Source organism: Tinamus guttatus, unplaced genomic scaffold, assembly GCF_059628265.1.
Source record: "Tinamus guttatus ecotype Peru unplaced genomic scaffold, ASM5962826v1 Tinamus_guttatus_pri_ptg000048l, whole genome shotgun sequence".
Classification (NCBI taxonomy): domain Eukaryota; kingdom Metazoa; phylum Chordata; class Aves; order Tinamiformes; family Tinamidae; genus Tinamus; species Tinamus guttatus.
In genome coordinates, this window is record NW_028288582.1 from 7,628,950 (window position 1) to 7,641,844 (window position 12,895).

A 12,895-nucleotide genomic window follows, 5' to 3' on the forward strand; every position below is an offset into this window, starting at 1 on the left:
CACGATTTTTTAATGGGATATGCAGGTAATAACCAGTTTTCCTGTAATAAATCTAAGTTTGGCACTCAAAACAATTTGAGCCCAAATGTTAAAGCACTGGCTGCAGGCGCAAATAAAATACAACAGTATGACGAAAGCTGCCCTGTACATTCCTGCTTCGTATTACAAACCCAGCGTGCAAGTTCTTCCTATTGCAATGTGGGACTTTCCCTCAGAAAACTGTCGGCTTCCTGATGGCTACGTGAAATGGGCAAAAATCCCCCCCAGTATTGTGTGGAATCCAAACTTCTCACTTGTTAATGAAGCCAACTTATGAAACAAACTTCTAGAAACACGAGGACAGAATAGCCTTGCAGATACTTAAATGGAAATGGATCAAACTGAGCTCATTTCAACACCAATGCTGTGTAATCAAGAAGTTCCAAGATTATCTTACTAAGAAATACTTTGCCATATTTTGTTCCATGCTGCAAGGGAAACCTCATTCTAAAGAATGTACAACAGTCAGAGCATTCCCATCAGTTTGGAGTTCTAAGTACAAGAAGAAAATGAGAAATATTTAACGTTTCTGCTGTAGAGAAATATTTAATGTAACAGAATTCCTTCTCAAAAGAAGTACACGTATTAGTGTGCATGCTGTTGTAAAATAGTCACTTTCATGGCTAATAAGATTAAGTTAAGAGTTATATTTCCAAAGAGACTGCTACAGTAGTACAGTATAACAATTGCAGTATGTCACACCTACAGCGTCTCCAAAAAGATACTGGAACAGACACCTGAACTCACAGTTTGGGGACTATTTAACATGTCTGTTTTTCCAATACAAAAGTGCTAATGTCACAGGTCCAGTACGAGTGGCTTTTAGATCCCAACATTCTAAACGTACATTACGGGAATTCAGTACGTCCTCTTCTGTTTTTTTTCATGCTTTACATGCTTGAGAGACTTCATATCACTTCCCATTCATCTTCAAAATCATCAGTATGAAGCGAAACAGAAATGTCATTATTTTTCTGCAAATTATGGGAATGGCTAAAGGTCTTGGTGAGGCGCTGAAGAAGGGATCCTGAAGGACTGATCGCCCACAGTTCATCTAGAGGGGTCACTGCAAAGCATAATTATCCATCTTTTAATAAAGGATCTTAATTAATAGGCTTCAAAATATTAAATAATATTCAGATTTTTTTTTCTAATTATGCCAAGAAAAAATTATTTTGTAATATGCAAGAGTAACCTGATGAAACGCTCATGGCCAGTTAAGCACATAGACTATGCAACTCTCCCTGTTTATGATCAATCTGAGCACTATACAAAGGTATGTTGTAGAATGGCAGAAAGCAAAGCAGACGTCACAAAAAACAGTCCACGACATGCTGGATTGCTATGCAGAACAACTCGCCTGTTAAGCGTGACACAGTTCCAGGAATCTTTTTCCAGTAGTCTCCTGCTGGATTCTTGTCGGTCACGCCATATCGACGAGCTACGTCCCCATTTGGGCAGCGTGCCCAAACTGTTCTTGTACTTATGGCCAGCTGACAAGCCTGAAGCCCTAAAGACAATCAAACGAGAGGAGGGAATAATGATCTGCTTCCTTATAAATTAAATAAACTTGCAGTTTAGCAAGAGAAGACAGCAAGACTAAAATAATTTTATATAATCTTATAATCTATTGATACTAGAGAAAACCTTTCCATTATAAAGGACACACACACACAAAAAAGGCCTTGCTTTCCCTCTGACTTTCTAAGTCCCGAACTGTCTCTTCAATCCTTTTTATGCTTTGCCTTACACCAAGTATAAAGGCATTGAACAGAGTAGATGCTATCACAATCTTAGCTTCTAGTCCTATATAAGGAGGATATTGGAAAGCACAAATTCCCAAAGCGCAGCTCGCAGGCTGCTTGCAGCACATGAAGCATTTGTGAACAAAAAGGCTTTTTCATTGCAGACTTTGGAGGCCTTGCAACTACGGACCATAAGGATACTGCAGTGTGGATACATTTTCTGTGGCTACAGCCACAAGCACCAAACACAACCTCCGGAGACCCACTGGGGTCTCTTGGTTTCTGTTATTGTGCAGAGAATGATCTGCCACTTAGCTTTTCTTAGGCAAATTAAAGTTACAGCAATCAAGATTTTTTTTTCCTCTTCTTCAGAAGAGTGCAGGTATTCTGCAACTGCAATGCTAGGAAAATCTGCAGTTAAGCATACTTAAAAAGCACACAGCACTGATACACAGTTACTTAGAGACACAACTAAAATTCCATTTTCTTTACAGGTAAGACAAAGATCTTACTACCTAATCTAGAATGTATCAAGCATGCAGGACTAACAGAAAAATGGACAAAATAGAATTAGGTTTTTGTTAGTCACATCTGGACAGGACCTTCATTTTGTGTCACACTTAAACAAACTTTCCTAAGTAATCTTATATTCCTTAAGAACACTGCTTTAGTACCCACTGAAGGGAAATTGTACCACCTAATTCAGTGGTAGCAGCCTGAAAAAAAATACATAGTGGAAACTCACACAAAAATCATTTTTTTCTTCAGACAAAGAGACTGCCCACCACCCACTAATTACCCACTGCTTGTAAGGAGGTGAGGGGGGCCGGGAAAGTCCAAGTCTTCTTTAAAAGAAAACCCCTTAACAAATACTTTATTATTTTTCTACTTAAGCAAGCATCCTTGACTGCTGTAAATATTACCAAATTTAAGCATTGCAATGGTCCAATATCCAATTCAAAAACCAAATAACAGAATAAAAGACTGAGAATATGGCAGAAAGCACAAGGAGTTAATGTTTTAATTTTTACCTGGTACATGTTCCCAGTCAGTGCCTACTGGCATTTCATCTGTAATTCCAATTCGTACATGGACATTCCATTTGCTATCAATTGCCCATAACATCTGATCATTTGGACTTGAATGAATGCTGACCAAGTTGATTCCTACTGGCTATAAAAATTAAGCACAGCATTTAAACTTTGTACTATTTTATCTTTAAATACAAAACACTTCTTCCTCACAAGAGTAGGCAACAGAAATAAACTATGTGCTAGAGATTAAAGGGAAAAAATAGACTAATTTTGTCATTGTACAAAATTATTCGTTTTCTACAAAGCCAGCCTCTTCCTTAGCAAAAAGGAATGAACTGGAATTTTGAGTGAATGCCACTTGAAGTTCATTCATATTGTTCAATATCTAAGTGCAATATTTCTGAACATATATTAATATCTCTGCTTAAGTCTTTTTATATCAACCAGGTAGTTTCAACTACAAGTTGAAGTGAAAACTCTTCGACTGAAATGAAGTGCAGTATTTTTCCTTATACCTATCTGATAGTTTTCCTAATGTATCTAAAACTGCCCCATATTACTAAAGACATACAATGTGCACGTGTATAAATTCTAAAGGTCTCATCTTTACAATGACACAGTAATCTGCTTTCCTCCCAGTATTCCATTCTACAGGAATAAGACCTGGACTCTAAGACCACTGGAGTATGGAAACTGTCACATTTGCAAGGGAATATCTACAATATTAGGCACCAGTAAGCCAAGGGAAATATTCTTCCCATTCTCTTCCCAGGCAAGTTTTATTCTATCCATTTCTATGAATTTTTGTTCAAAAACAGTGTAACTGGACACAACATTTCACAAACATCATAAAGGTGACAGTTCTGTAGAAAAACATACAAGCCAACAGAATTGCAAATATCCTGAAAAATATGTACATTGAAAGGAAAACACAGATAAGAACAAGAAGGATATTTTACACCATGTCAGCTTTAAGTTGCACTGAACAAGATGGTGAGATGCTCTGAAATATGCATCATCTTACAGAGGAACACTGAATTCCCAGCTTTAGTCTGAGGCACAAGCTGAATTTTCAGTATGATCTATGCTGGAGCAAACATGTATGAGCGTCCCGTGTATAAGCCTGTGATTTCATAATCATAATTACAGGCATACTTAAGTTCCCGACCAAGTACCTGATGGACCTTCTGTGTATGTACAGTTTTCTGCTTTGTTTCTGCCTTTAAAATTCTGGTCCTGGGGTGGGGCTGACCCAACTCACCGAAGTTATTTGTGTGTGTTGGTTACGTAAGTGCTTAGCTACGTTCAGATTGCCATTTGGCAGTATAATAAATCACAGGACTACAAACAGGCATAAAGCCTGCCTATCATACTTGGTCACTCAAGGGGACGTCACAGGGTGGGGAGGAAATGAACTCTCACCTCTGGTCTTGCTGCCTCTCCACTGAAAGTTACGCTCATCCTTGACTCCAGACCTATTTTTCCCCTCCCTTTTTTATTTGTCTCTTTCCGCAGCTACTTGGTCTCCCATTCTCCTCTTCTATTATTTGCTTAGAAAAATTTCCTTCATTTACTTTGAAAAATTTCCATAGGAGGAACTGGAAGAGTATTTCCAATACCTATTGAGTGCTTACAGTAGGTACCTAAACCTGGGCATTACAGCAGGATTATGGAGAGCAGAAGTTAAGAAAGCAGACAAAATATTCCAAAGGAGCAAGTGCATGAAGGGGTTGTATGATGCCACAGCTAGATAGTTTCTTATATGAAAGTAGGCTCAGGCAAAATTAGGAGCAGCTACCTCTACCCAACTGCACAGTGCTAATGTATCTAAGAAGCAAAAGGAAGTGATCCAGTTCAAAGAAAGATCTCTACCAGCTTGCCCAAAAAATCTTCTCATTTGTTGTCTTTCTAAGTAGGCTCCCATCCCCCTCCTGAAGCTTCCTGGGTGCTTCACTTTCGGCTTCTCTTCCTTTCTCAGGCTCCTTAACTCCAATAAACTGTCACCAGCAGCACAATCCCCCCCTTGCTCTCACTACACAGGATCCGGGCAAGACACTGGTGGCAGCGTCCCAAGCTCTGAACAGAAAATATCACGCTGCAACTTTCTGCCTCTTGTGAAACACACAGCAAGGGACATGACTGACAGGAGAGCTAATGAAACAATTATATATAGCAGCTTTTGGAACAGAGCAGGAACAAAGCACCAGAAAGCAAGTAAAGATTTAAGTCTGATGCAGAAGTTTTAAGCACATTAGGCCCAGAAAGCATGAAGCCATCCATGATAAGATATTCTGAGGGCTATCGAAGCAGGCAAATACAACTGATTTACAACTTTCTTGACATGACAACATGCATCCCTTCTGGAACAATCCTACTGGAAACACCTCAGGCACCCTTCATTTGCAGCAAGTTCTAATTATAGTAATGGACTTACAGTATTTTGCCATCAATGCCACAATAAACAAAAGTCTATTACAGATACACTTAAAGATTAAATGGAGTTTTCTTGCAGCAGTAAAGAGACATATCTGTGCAAGTTATTAGAACTGCTTATCATATTTCAAAAACAAATAATTTCAGCATAGGCTTTTCCCAACTGCTTTAACTTCCAACAGCATTCATATACCTTGACTGAAATATGCCATAAGTGTAATTTACTGAAGAGTTTTCGATTTTAAAGGGTAATATCAGGGTATATAATAAGGGGAATAAGGGTAATGTTTTTTAAAAAAAACAAAACAAAATAAACAAACCAAAAACCCACCACACTGTTTCCCTTTTACATGGGAGACAACTCAGGAATTTTTTCAACAACACACTCCCAAACATCTGAAAACCAACCTCAAGAGGGCCTGTTTTAGCCAAGAGAACCCAGATTCTTGTGTCCTCTGCTCTGGCACCGTAACTACAAGGTTGCCAGTCCCTTCTATCGGCTGGCCCCGCGGACTCGCACCGTGGCCACGTGCTGTGACACATGCCAGCTGTAAACTTTGCCACATTCAAAATTGCACCGTGAGCATCTCCTGCATTGTCTGCTACAGATAAGGGCACTGAAACATATTTTGTTTGCTCAGTCCAAGAGTTTGAAGAAAACCAACGCTGAAAAAAACGAAATAAATTTGAAAGAAGCACCTAACTGATCAACTCCCAAAACAACGTCAGGAAACAGTGTCTGTGCTAAATACATTTATCACCTTGCCCATTAGCTTTCCTAACACTATGCAGGTCACCTGGATTCCTTCTGGAAACCTGACAGAAATAAGCTTCAGCAGAAGAACTTTGTATACACAAAGGAAACAAAACCTGATGCAAATCTGAAACAAACCATTTCCCTTCTGAACTACTGCTTCAGTCACAGCTGAACTGTGGTGGCCGGTGACAGGACAAGGGGTAAAGGGTGTAAGTTGAAACATAGGAAGTTCCACCTCCCTATGAGGAAGAACTTCTTTACTGTGAGGGAGCCCTGGAACTGGCTGCCCTGGGTGGTTATGGAGTCTCCTTCTCCATCTTGGAGATCTTCCAAACCCGCCTGGATGCCACCCTGTGCCACGTGCTCTACGTGTCCCTGCTGGAACAGGGTCTTGGACTAGATGATCTCTAGAGGTCCCTTCCAACCTTAAGCATTCTGTAATTCTGTGAACCCAAACCACACTGACTCAATGTCCTTGTGAACAGGGAAAGGAACCACACACACAGACACCCCCAAAAGCATCTGAACGTGTTCCACGTCACTTTTCAGACCAGTAGAGAGTTCACGTGTCAGCAGACCTCCACTATCTCTTCTGCTCCAAATATACAGCATGAGGAAGACTAAACATAACATTTGCAGCCTGTCCAAATCCTATCCTTTTTATAACGATTAGTGGCAACAAGCAGCATGAATGTTCTCCTCAAATGATAAAAGATAAATCAGAAATGTCTTCAGCTCTTCCAGGCCACTCCGTAAGAATGCCAAATCTGACAGATTTCTCATATTGCAGAGCAGTATGTGCAGCTCAGGCTTTCCTGATTAGTTTGATGACTAGCAGACATCCAGAGTGTGCTAACTAGTAAGACAAATAAAGAAGATAACTTAAAGAGAGACCACCTAACCAGGGCCTAGCTATTTGGAGATTATTTTCCAAATTCAATTTGAAAAAGGTAATAACCACTTTCAGCATTGCAAATGTCAAGAAAGCCTGAGGAGCAGGCTAAGATCAGCACTGATCAAAATGTTTTTGCATTTAAAAGAGTTTCAGAAGCAGAACAAGTGACAAACTTGCCAAATTAAGCATCCCCTTTCCTTTGCAAGGAAGTTCAAGACAAAATAGAGGAGCGGGAAAGATTATGAATACATGTTTAGCCTTCTTGGAAGTCTCATGTTTTTCAGGAGCATTGCTATAAAACTGTCAGAGAAAGAATATTATTTATTGAATAAAAAACTGGAGCACCATTTTCTCAGAAGTCTTTGAAATAAAACATGACTCTACCCACCACTTTTGGCCTCTAGAGAACAAGTGGTCATAGTTTGAGACCTCTAGCTAGCATAATTAGGAGGAGAAGTCGAAAAGCAAGAGTCAATTTTCTTGACCTCTCCCCTTTGGCCATACTATATTTTTAATGCCAAGTTTCAGAATGGCAGCTTTAGTTATTTTTATATACCTTACTGAAGGTTAAATATGTTTCTTAATCTCTGGAGAAAAAAATTAAATGAATAGATAACTGTGACAGAAATATGGGCACAATGAAGGAGTCCAGGTTTGAAAATGTTATTAGCCCTGATCAAATTAAGGTGTGAAAATAGAACATTCTCCTTCCCACAAGTACTTTCAGTGTCAGTCTTGTCAAAGAGTAAATACATTACCAAGATTGTATTTTCAAGTGGAATAAACAGAAGGTTCCTCTACTCAGTTTTCGGGCGTGCTTTTTGTGATCTGAACCTTCTGGTGCTGATAGCAATTGCTATCAGCTGTGACAGGCTACACATCCACTTTTCTGAACATGACGATAGTCATGCCTTAAAACAAATGCTAGAAGGCTGAAACTCCTACACAGAAAACCCCCAAATACACTGGCATCACTTTTCCTAGCTAGCAACAAAAGGCAAGAAAATAAGCACTGAACTGTGCAGTGAAATCAGAGTGTTTTACTATGTGCTGGAGGTATATTTTTCATCATTTAAAATATCTTTTATGTAAGTTATGATTTCCAAGAAAGGCACCATGGCTGTGAAGAACAGATATCCTGGTACTCTAAAACAACCAAACTGCCAACCAACTGCCAACCAAAACACTGCAGCAGGAGCTTTGATCTCCTAGAGTTATTTGTAACTCATCCAGACACAGATGCTCTCAAAACTGCCAAGGATTGTTTTTCTCTGCATCTTATTGATAACAAAATTCCTCTAGGAAAATAAAAACTCTTCCCTTACTAGTGTCTTCAGAGGCCTCACATAGCTAAGGGTATATGGAATAGGAAAGTTGCTAGTCTGGTGTGCAGATAACCTGAAGGGTTAATGAGTGTATTGCCTCTCCAAGCTAAACAGAAATGAGCTAATAAAAAATAGTTATTTCTTCCCTCTCACCTATGTTGCCTCAGCACTTTGAAGCGGAGCTTGCAGCAGCTACAGAGACATCTGTGCACTATTCAAGGAAAGCAAGCACTTCTGCACCAGCTAAAACAGACTTGAAATGAGCAGTCATGTCGATTAGGCACCAAAAGAAATGGTTTTCCTGGCAGACAGAATCATCTGTGTCTTGAAAGTAAAAATTACAGTGCATTCAACAGAATAATTCACCGCTATTAATCAGCTTTGAAGTTGACCTACCAGGGGGATAGAATAGAAAAAAATCTGATCTTGAAGAAAATGTTCACATCTTCCTGCAACACTTAGCATAAAACTGGCCTTAATAACACTGGACTTAATAAAATGGGCCTTAATAGAGTGCCATAGAGTGCAAAGGCAAGAAAGCCTTCAGATTTGCATTGAGTTTCTGGTAAAATATGCAGATCTGTATTTAAGAAGAGAGGCAACAAAGGAAGTCGCAACCATTTCTTGTAAGTCATCAGTCATCTAATAGGCACAAACCAAATACCTGACACTAGAAGCAGATTAAAGGAAATGCAGTTATTGAAACCTCTCTCATTTGCAAAACCAAAACACACTACATTTCTTTTCGAATGTCCCTATCTATTGCTTCTTGTTTTTAAAAATGTTCAAAGGATAGCACATGTGTGGACAGACCACTTTTTTGTGCTGTTCCTGATGTTTGTACATGAAAAAAGAAAATTGTGCCTCCTAGAACAGCAAGAATTCTAAGCACCTTCTATTAGTTAAGTATCAAGCTGAAAAAATAGAAAGATAAAGATTAGCCTGTTCAGGGGACAAGTAGGAAATCAAAAGTTTCTCTTAACTTGAAAAGTTACAAGGGACCATTTTATGGCAAACACTGCTAAGCAGTTCTCCTTTGCCAACCCGAGTAATTACACAGAACAAACAGGTTTATACAGTGACCAAATAGTGAACATCTCATTAAACAAGTCCTCTCTCTCCACAGTCATGATAAATCACATGGATATTTACATAACTTCTTTATTTTACAAGACAGCTTTTTCGAACCTTTCATTCCATTAAGTTCTGGATGTAAATGAACACAGAGTAGCAAGAAAGTGAAATTAATAAAACATGTAAACTATTTTTAGGGTATGATTGTTTGTTTACAAGCAATAGATGAGTAGTGACTCACTAGAAATAGTTCTCCTGATCTTTGTTTCCTTTTTATCTTATATATCAGTTAATGCAATGATCAGTTTGATCTTATATATCAGTTAATGCAAGTCTCATGATGCTTCTATAGTCTGTTTTAAGCAGGACCTGTAGAAAAATGAGCATTTCTCAAAATTAGATTTTGCCACTGCAATTTTTTCAGTAGGTGCAGGGGAAAATTAAAAATAAATAAATAAATCAGAGTTGAAACGTAGTAACAGTTCTTTGGGGAAAAAGTATCTCACATTTAGGGATCTTTAAGCAAATTAGCAAATTAAGGGACAAGTAATAGTGAAAATAACTTTTAACTTTTGATCAACTTTTATTCTATAATCACCCAAATTGTTTTAAGTATGTTTAAGTATTTTTTATATTCCATTTTTAAATTAATTCTTAGGATATACATCTAAAAAGCATGAAATCTTCATAAATATACACAGATAATTTACAGTAACTACATACTTAACGTTTATATGGCTTGATCATTCACGGGAGTTAAGTGTAAGTGTATAGAGATATGCTAGAGCATATAAGAGTTTTGCATTGCATAGCAACAGCGGAATGAAAAATACTGCCTGTTTTCTGGTCAAGAATCGTTTCAAAGACTTTGATCAGCCTTGTCAAGATCCTTAAAGCAACTTCCAAAAAGTGACTTAACTACAAACTTACTTTGACTTTCAGACTGCAAAAGAGAATAGCTAAAGTGCAGAAAATGTCTATGTATCAACTACTGCTGCTCAAAATATTATAAGGATCATATCAATCACTTTTAAAATATTGGATAAAATAGAGGTGAAAGGAGACAGTAGAGAATATAAAATGTAGTCTTTACTATGAAGAGATACTGCGGTCATAAGCAACAGGAAGACTAACAAATGAGAGCTATTTCAGTTTACATATATATATATATATATATGTAAACTTTTATATATATATATATATATATATATATATATATATATATATATATATATATATAAAAGCTCACCTGTCTTAAGAATCAAAGATTGAACTTACAGTAATAGACTTCAGTATAAAATCTAAATGAAACTATTGCCTCTGAATACATTTGGGAAGTTTTGCTAGATGCTGGGCAATTACAACACTCCTTTAACAAGGAGCTACACTGTTAAAGCAGAGTCTGCAGCTATACACAAGCTTCTCACAAGTCATGAGACCTGGGATACAAGAAGTCATATGGGTTTTGACATTCACTGGGGAATGAAATTTTAAACCAACTATGGATACTATGTGATTTGAGAGTGCTTTGGTACCTGAAGCAACTGAAAGACAGTTTCGACTGCCTTCTTCAGACAGAAAAGGACTGAATCATTCACAGGTATTTCTTGTAATACATCTGCTGTTCTGAAGATACTGTAATGCAGCATAAGCAGTGTCAGGGCAAATTAAGGGACAATAGTGAGGGACTGTTAAAAATAACCTAATATTGCTTACTGGAGAGTCCTCAGTCATTATTCATTGAATTTGTTGACCAAATACTGTTAGTATTTGGAAATCCTCTGGGTCTCAAAGTTGTCATTTCAGAAAGCAACATCATTCAACTTCCTTGGAAAGACACAAATACTGATTTCAACCTAGACCAATTAGAGACCTTCACAAAAGCAAATGACTGCAACATAATGAACTACAAGGCACCCTGACTTCTCATGAACATATTAAGTAGTTTAATCAACTTCTGTAAAGGAATAGAGAATCCACTCAGTGACAGCAAAATGGCTTTAGGGCAGTGAAGCAGCTATTTCAGGCTGTTTTCCTGGATAAACAAGTCATCACTAAGAGCTTATAGGATGAAATTAAGCATTTAAGTCGCATAATTCTCTGTCTCATAGCAGACTTGGGGAAGTGGAATACATGGTGGAATACAGGAAAATACATTAAAAATAATACCCTTGAGGAAGGCACCATCATCTGTATCTCTAGGCTCCTCTTCCTGCTGCCCCGACCCCTGGTAATGGGCAAAATTTATCTATTACAGATGACATAAGAAAGATCCACCTGCAGCACACACAGAGCGAGCAGCGTAACCTGTGCCTTGCTGCAAGAATCATTGCTCAAGTGATACTGGCACTCTTTTTTAAACACACATTTCTGCTGTTCTCCCAAACAAGCTGCCATTTCTGAAGTTCTGCTTCACCACATTTTGCACACAAGAGGATTACTCTATCCAGCACAGTGATAACTGATGGGATGCAAATTTGCACATTTATTCCCTGCTTCTCTACTTCTTTGCTGCTACACGCTAAGATTAGCGGAAGACGCTAATCATTAGCTGTTAAGAGATAAGCAGAACTAAAATGGAATGATGTAAAAACAAACAAGCTATTGCAATTAGACTGCCACAAATTTACTTTTCTTTCTTAATATGACCTTTCAAGTTCCATACGTTTCAAAATCTTCAGGAGATGTTCTGTAACACTGCAAACATAAATCAAGTATGCAAACACACCCAGTGCTACCACCCTAGATCAGTGACAGTTCAAGTGACTTCATGCCAAGGAGCAAAGAATGAAATCAATAGTCAGAGGTCATTTCTACTACATCTGTCCCAACACATGGCACAGAAATTACACTCATTTTATTGTTAAACTTGCAAAGGATTAGAGCAGCAATGAGAGCAAACACTGAGGTTTAAGAGGTGATTACAGCAGCCAGAAACATTCTGTCCATTCTCCACATTCAGAACGGATGCTCCTAGGATAGTCTAGGAGACTTCTTTCCACTCTGCTCCTCTCAGCAGGCAGGCAGAAAGGATATCAAACACGCTCGTTCCAGGAACAAGGGAAGAGTACAGCTGCACTTGTACTGCACACTTACAAACTAGGGGATGATGAAGAAAGCCCCTGAATTGGCAGAGCACCCTGGCAAGTATCCAAGATTCACAAGGGTGAGGACAAAGGAAAAGGGAAGGAGGCATTTCAGTGTAATGCCATGTGAGCAGAGCCTTCCCACTCCCTCTGCTTGGTACTGTTTGCCAATCTAGTCTCTTGGCTGGCATACAAGCACGTAGTTGGTATATGGTTCAAGCTTGCCTTCTCTTACATGCCTATAAAGCTCTGTGTTATTAGAAGTCTAAAAGTATAAACTTTCATTAAGGATGGAAAGAAAAAAAATATATATATGCATATATGTTTTACCTGTATAGGTGGCTCAATCATTATCCACGCAGGAAGCATCAAACTTGGGTTAAGAGGCTGAGTTCCTACACGGAAATAAACGCCACCACTGGTGTCACAGGCCCAAACATGCTGATTTCCACAGGCCAAGCTGATGAGCTTTACAGCACCTAATGATAGAGACTTATGAGCAATTTT

At 38.4% G+C, this 12,895-nt stretch overlaps 1 protein-coding gene across 2 annotated transcripts in view; it reads right to left on the reverse strand.

The window, feature by feature from the left end:
• Positions 1 to 468: 468 nt before the first annotated feature.
• The window catches only part of TECPR2 (tectonin beta-propeller repeat containing 2), a 38,492-nt gene continuing 26,065 nt past the window's right edge, over positions 469 to 12,895 (reverse strand). Inside the window, exons 17-20 of one of the 2 annotated variants that reach the window (XM_088539643.1) lie at positions 12,719 to 12,867; positions 2,816 to 2,957; positions 1,400 to 1,549; positions 469 to 1,105 (exon numbers count right to left, since the gene is read on the reverse strand). In XM_088539643.1, coding sequence (XP_088395769.1) covers positions 948 to 1,105; positions 1,400 to 1,549; positions 2,816 to 2,957; positions 12,719 to 12,867 — 599 coding nt within the window. In that variant the 3' untranslated portion in view covers positions 469 to 947. The remainder of the gene's footprint in view (positions 1,106 to 1,399; positions 1,550 to 2,815; positions 2,958 to 12,718; positions 12,868 to 12,895) is intronic. The other variant, XR_015914389.1, reaches the window with a different exon arrangement.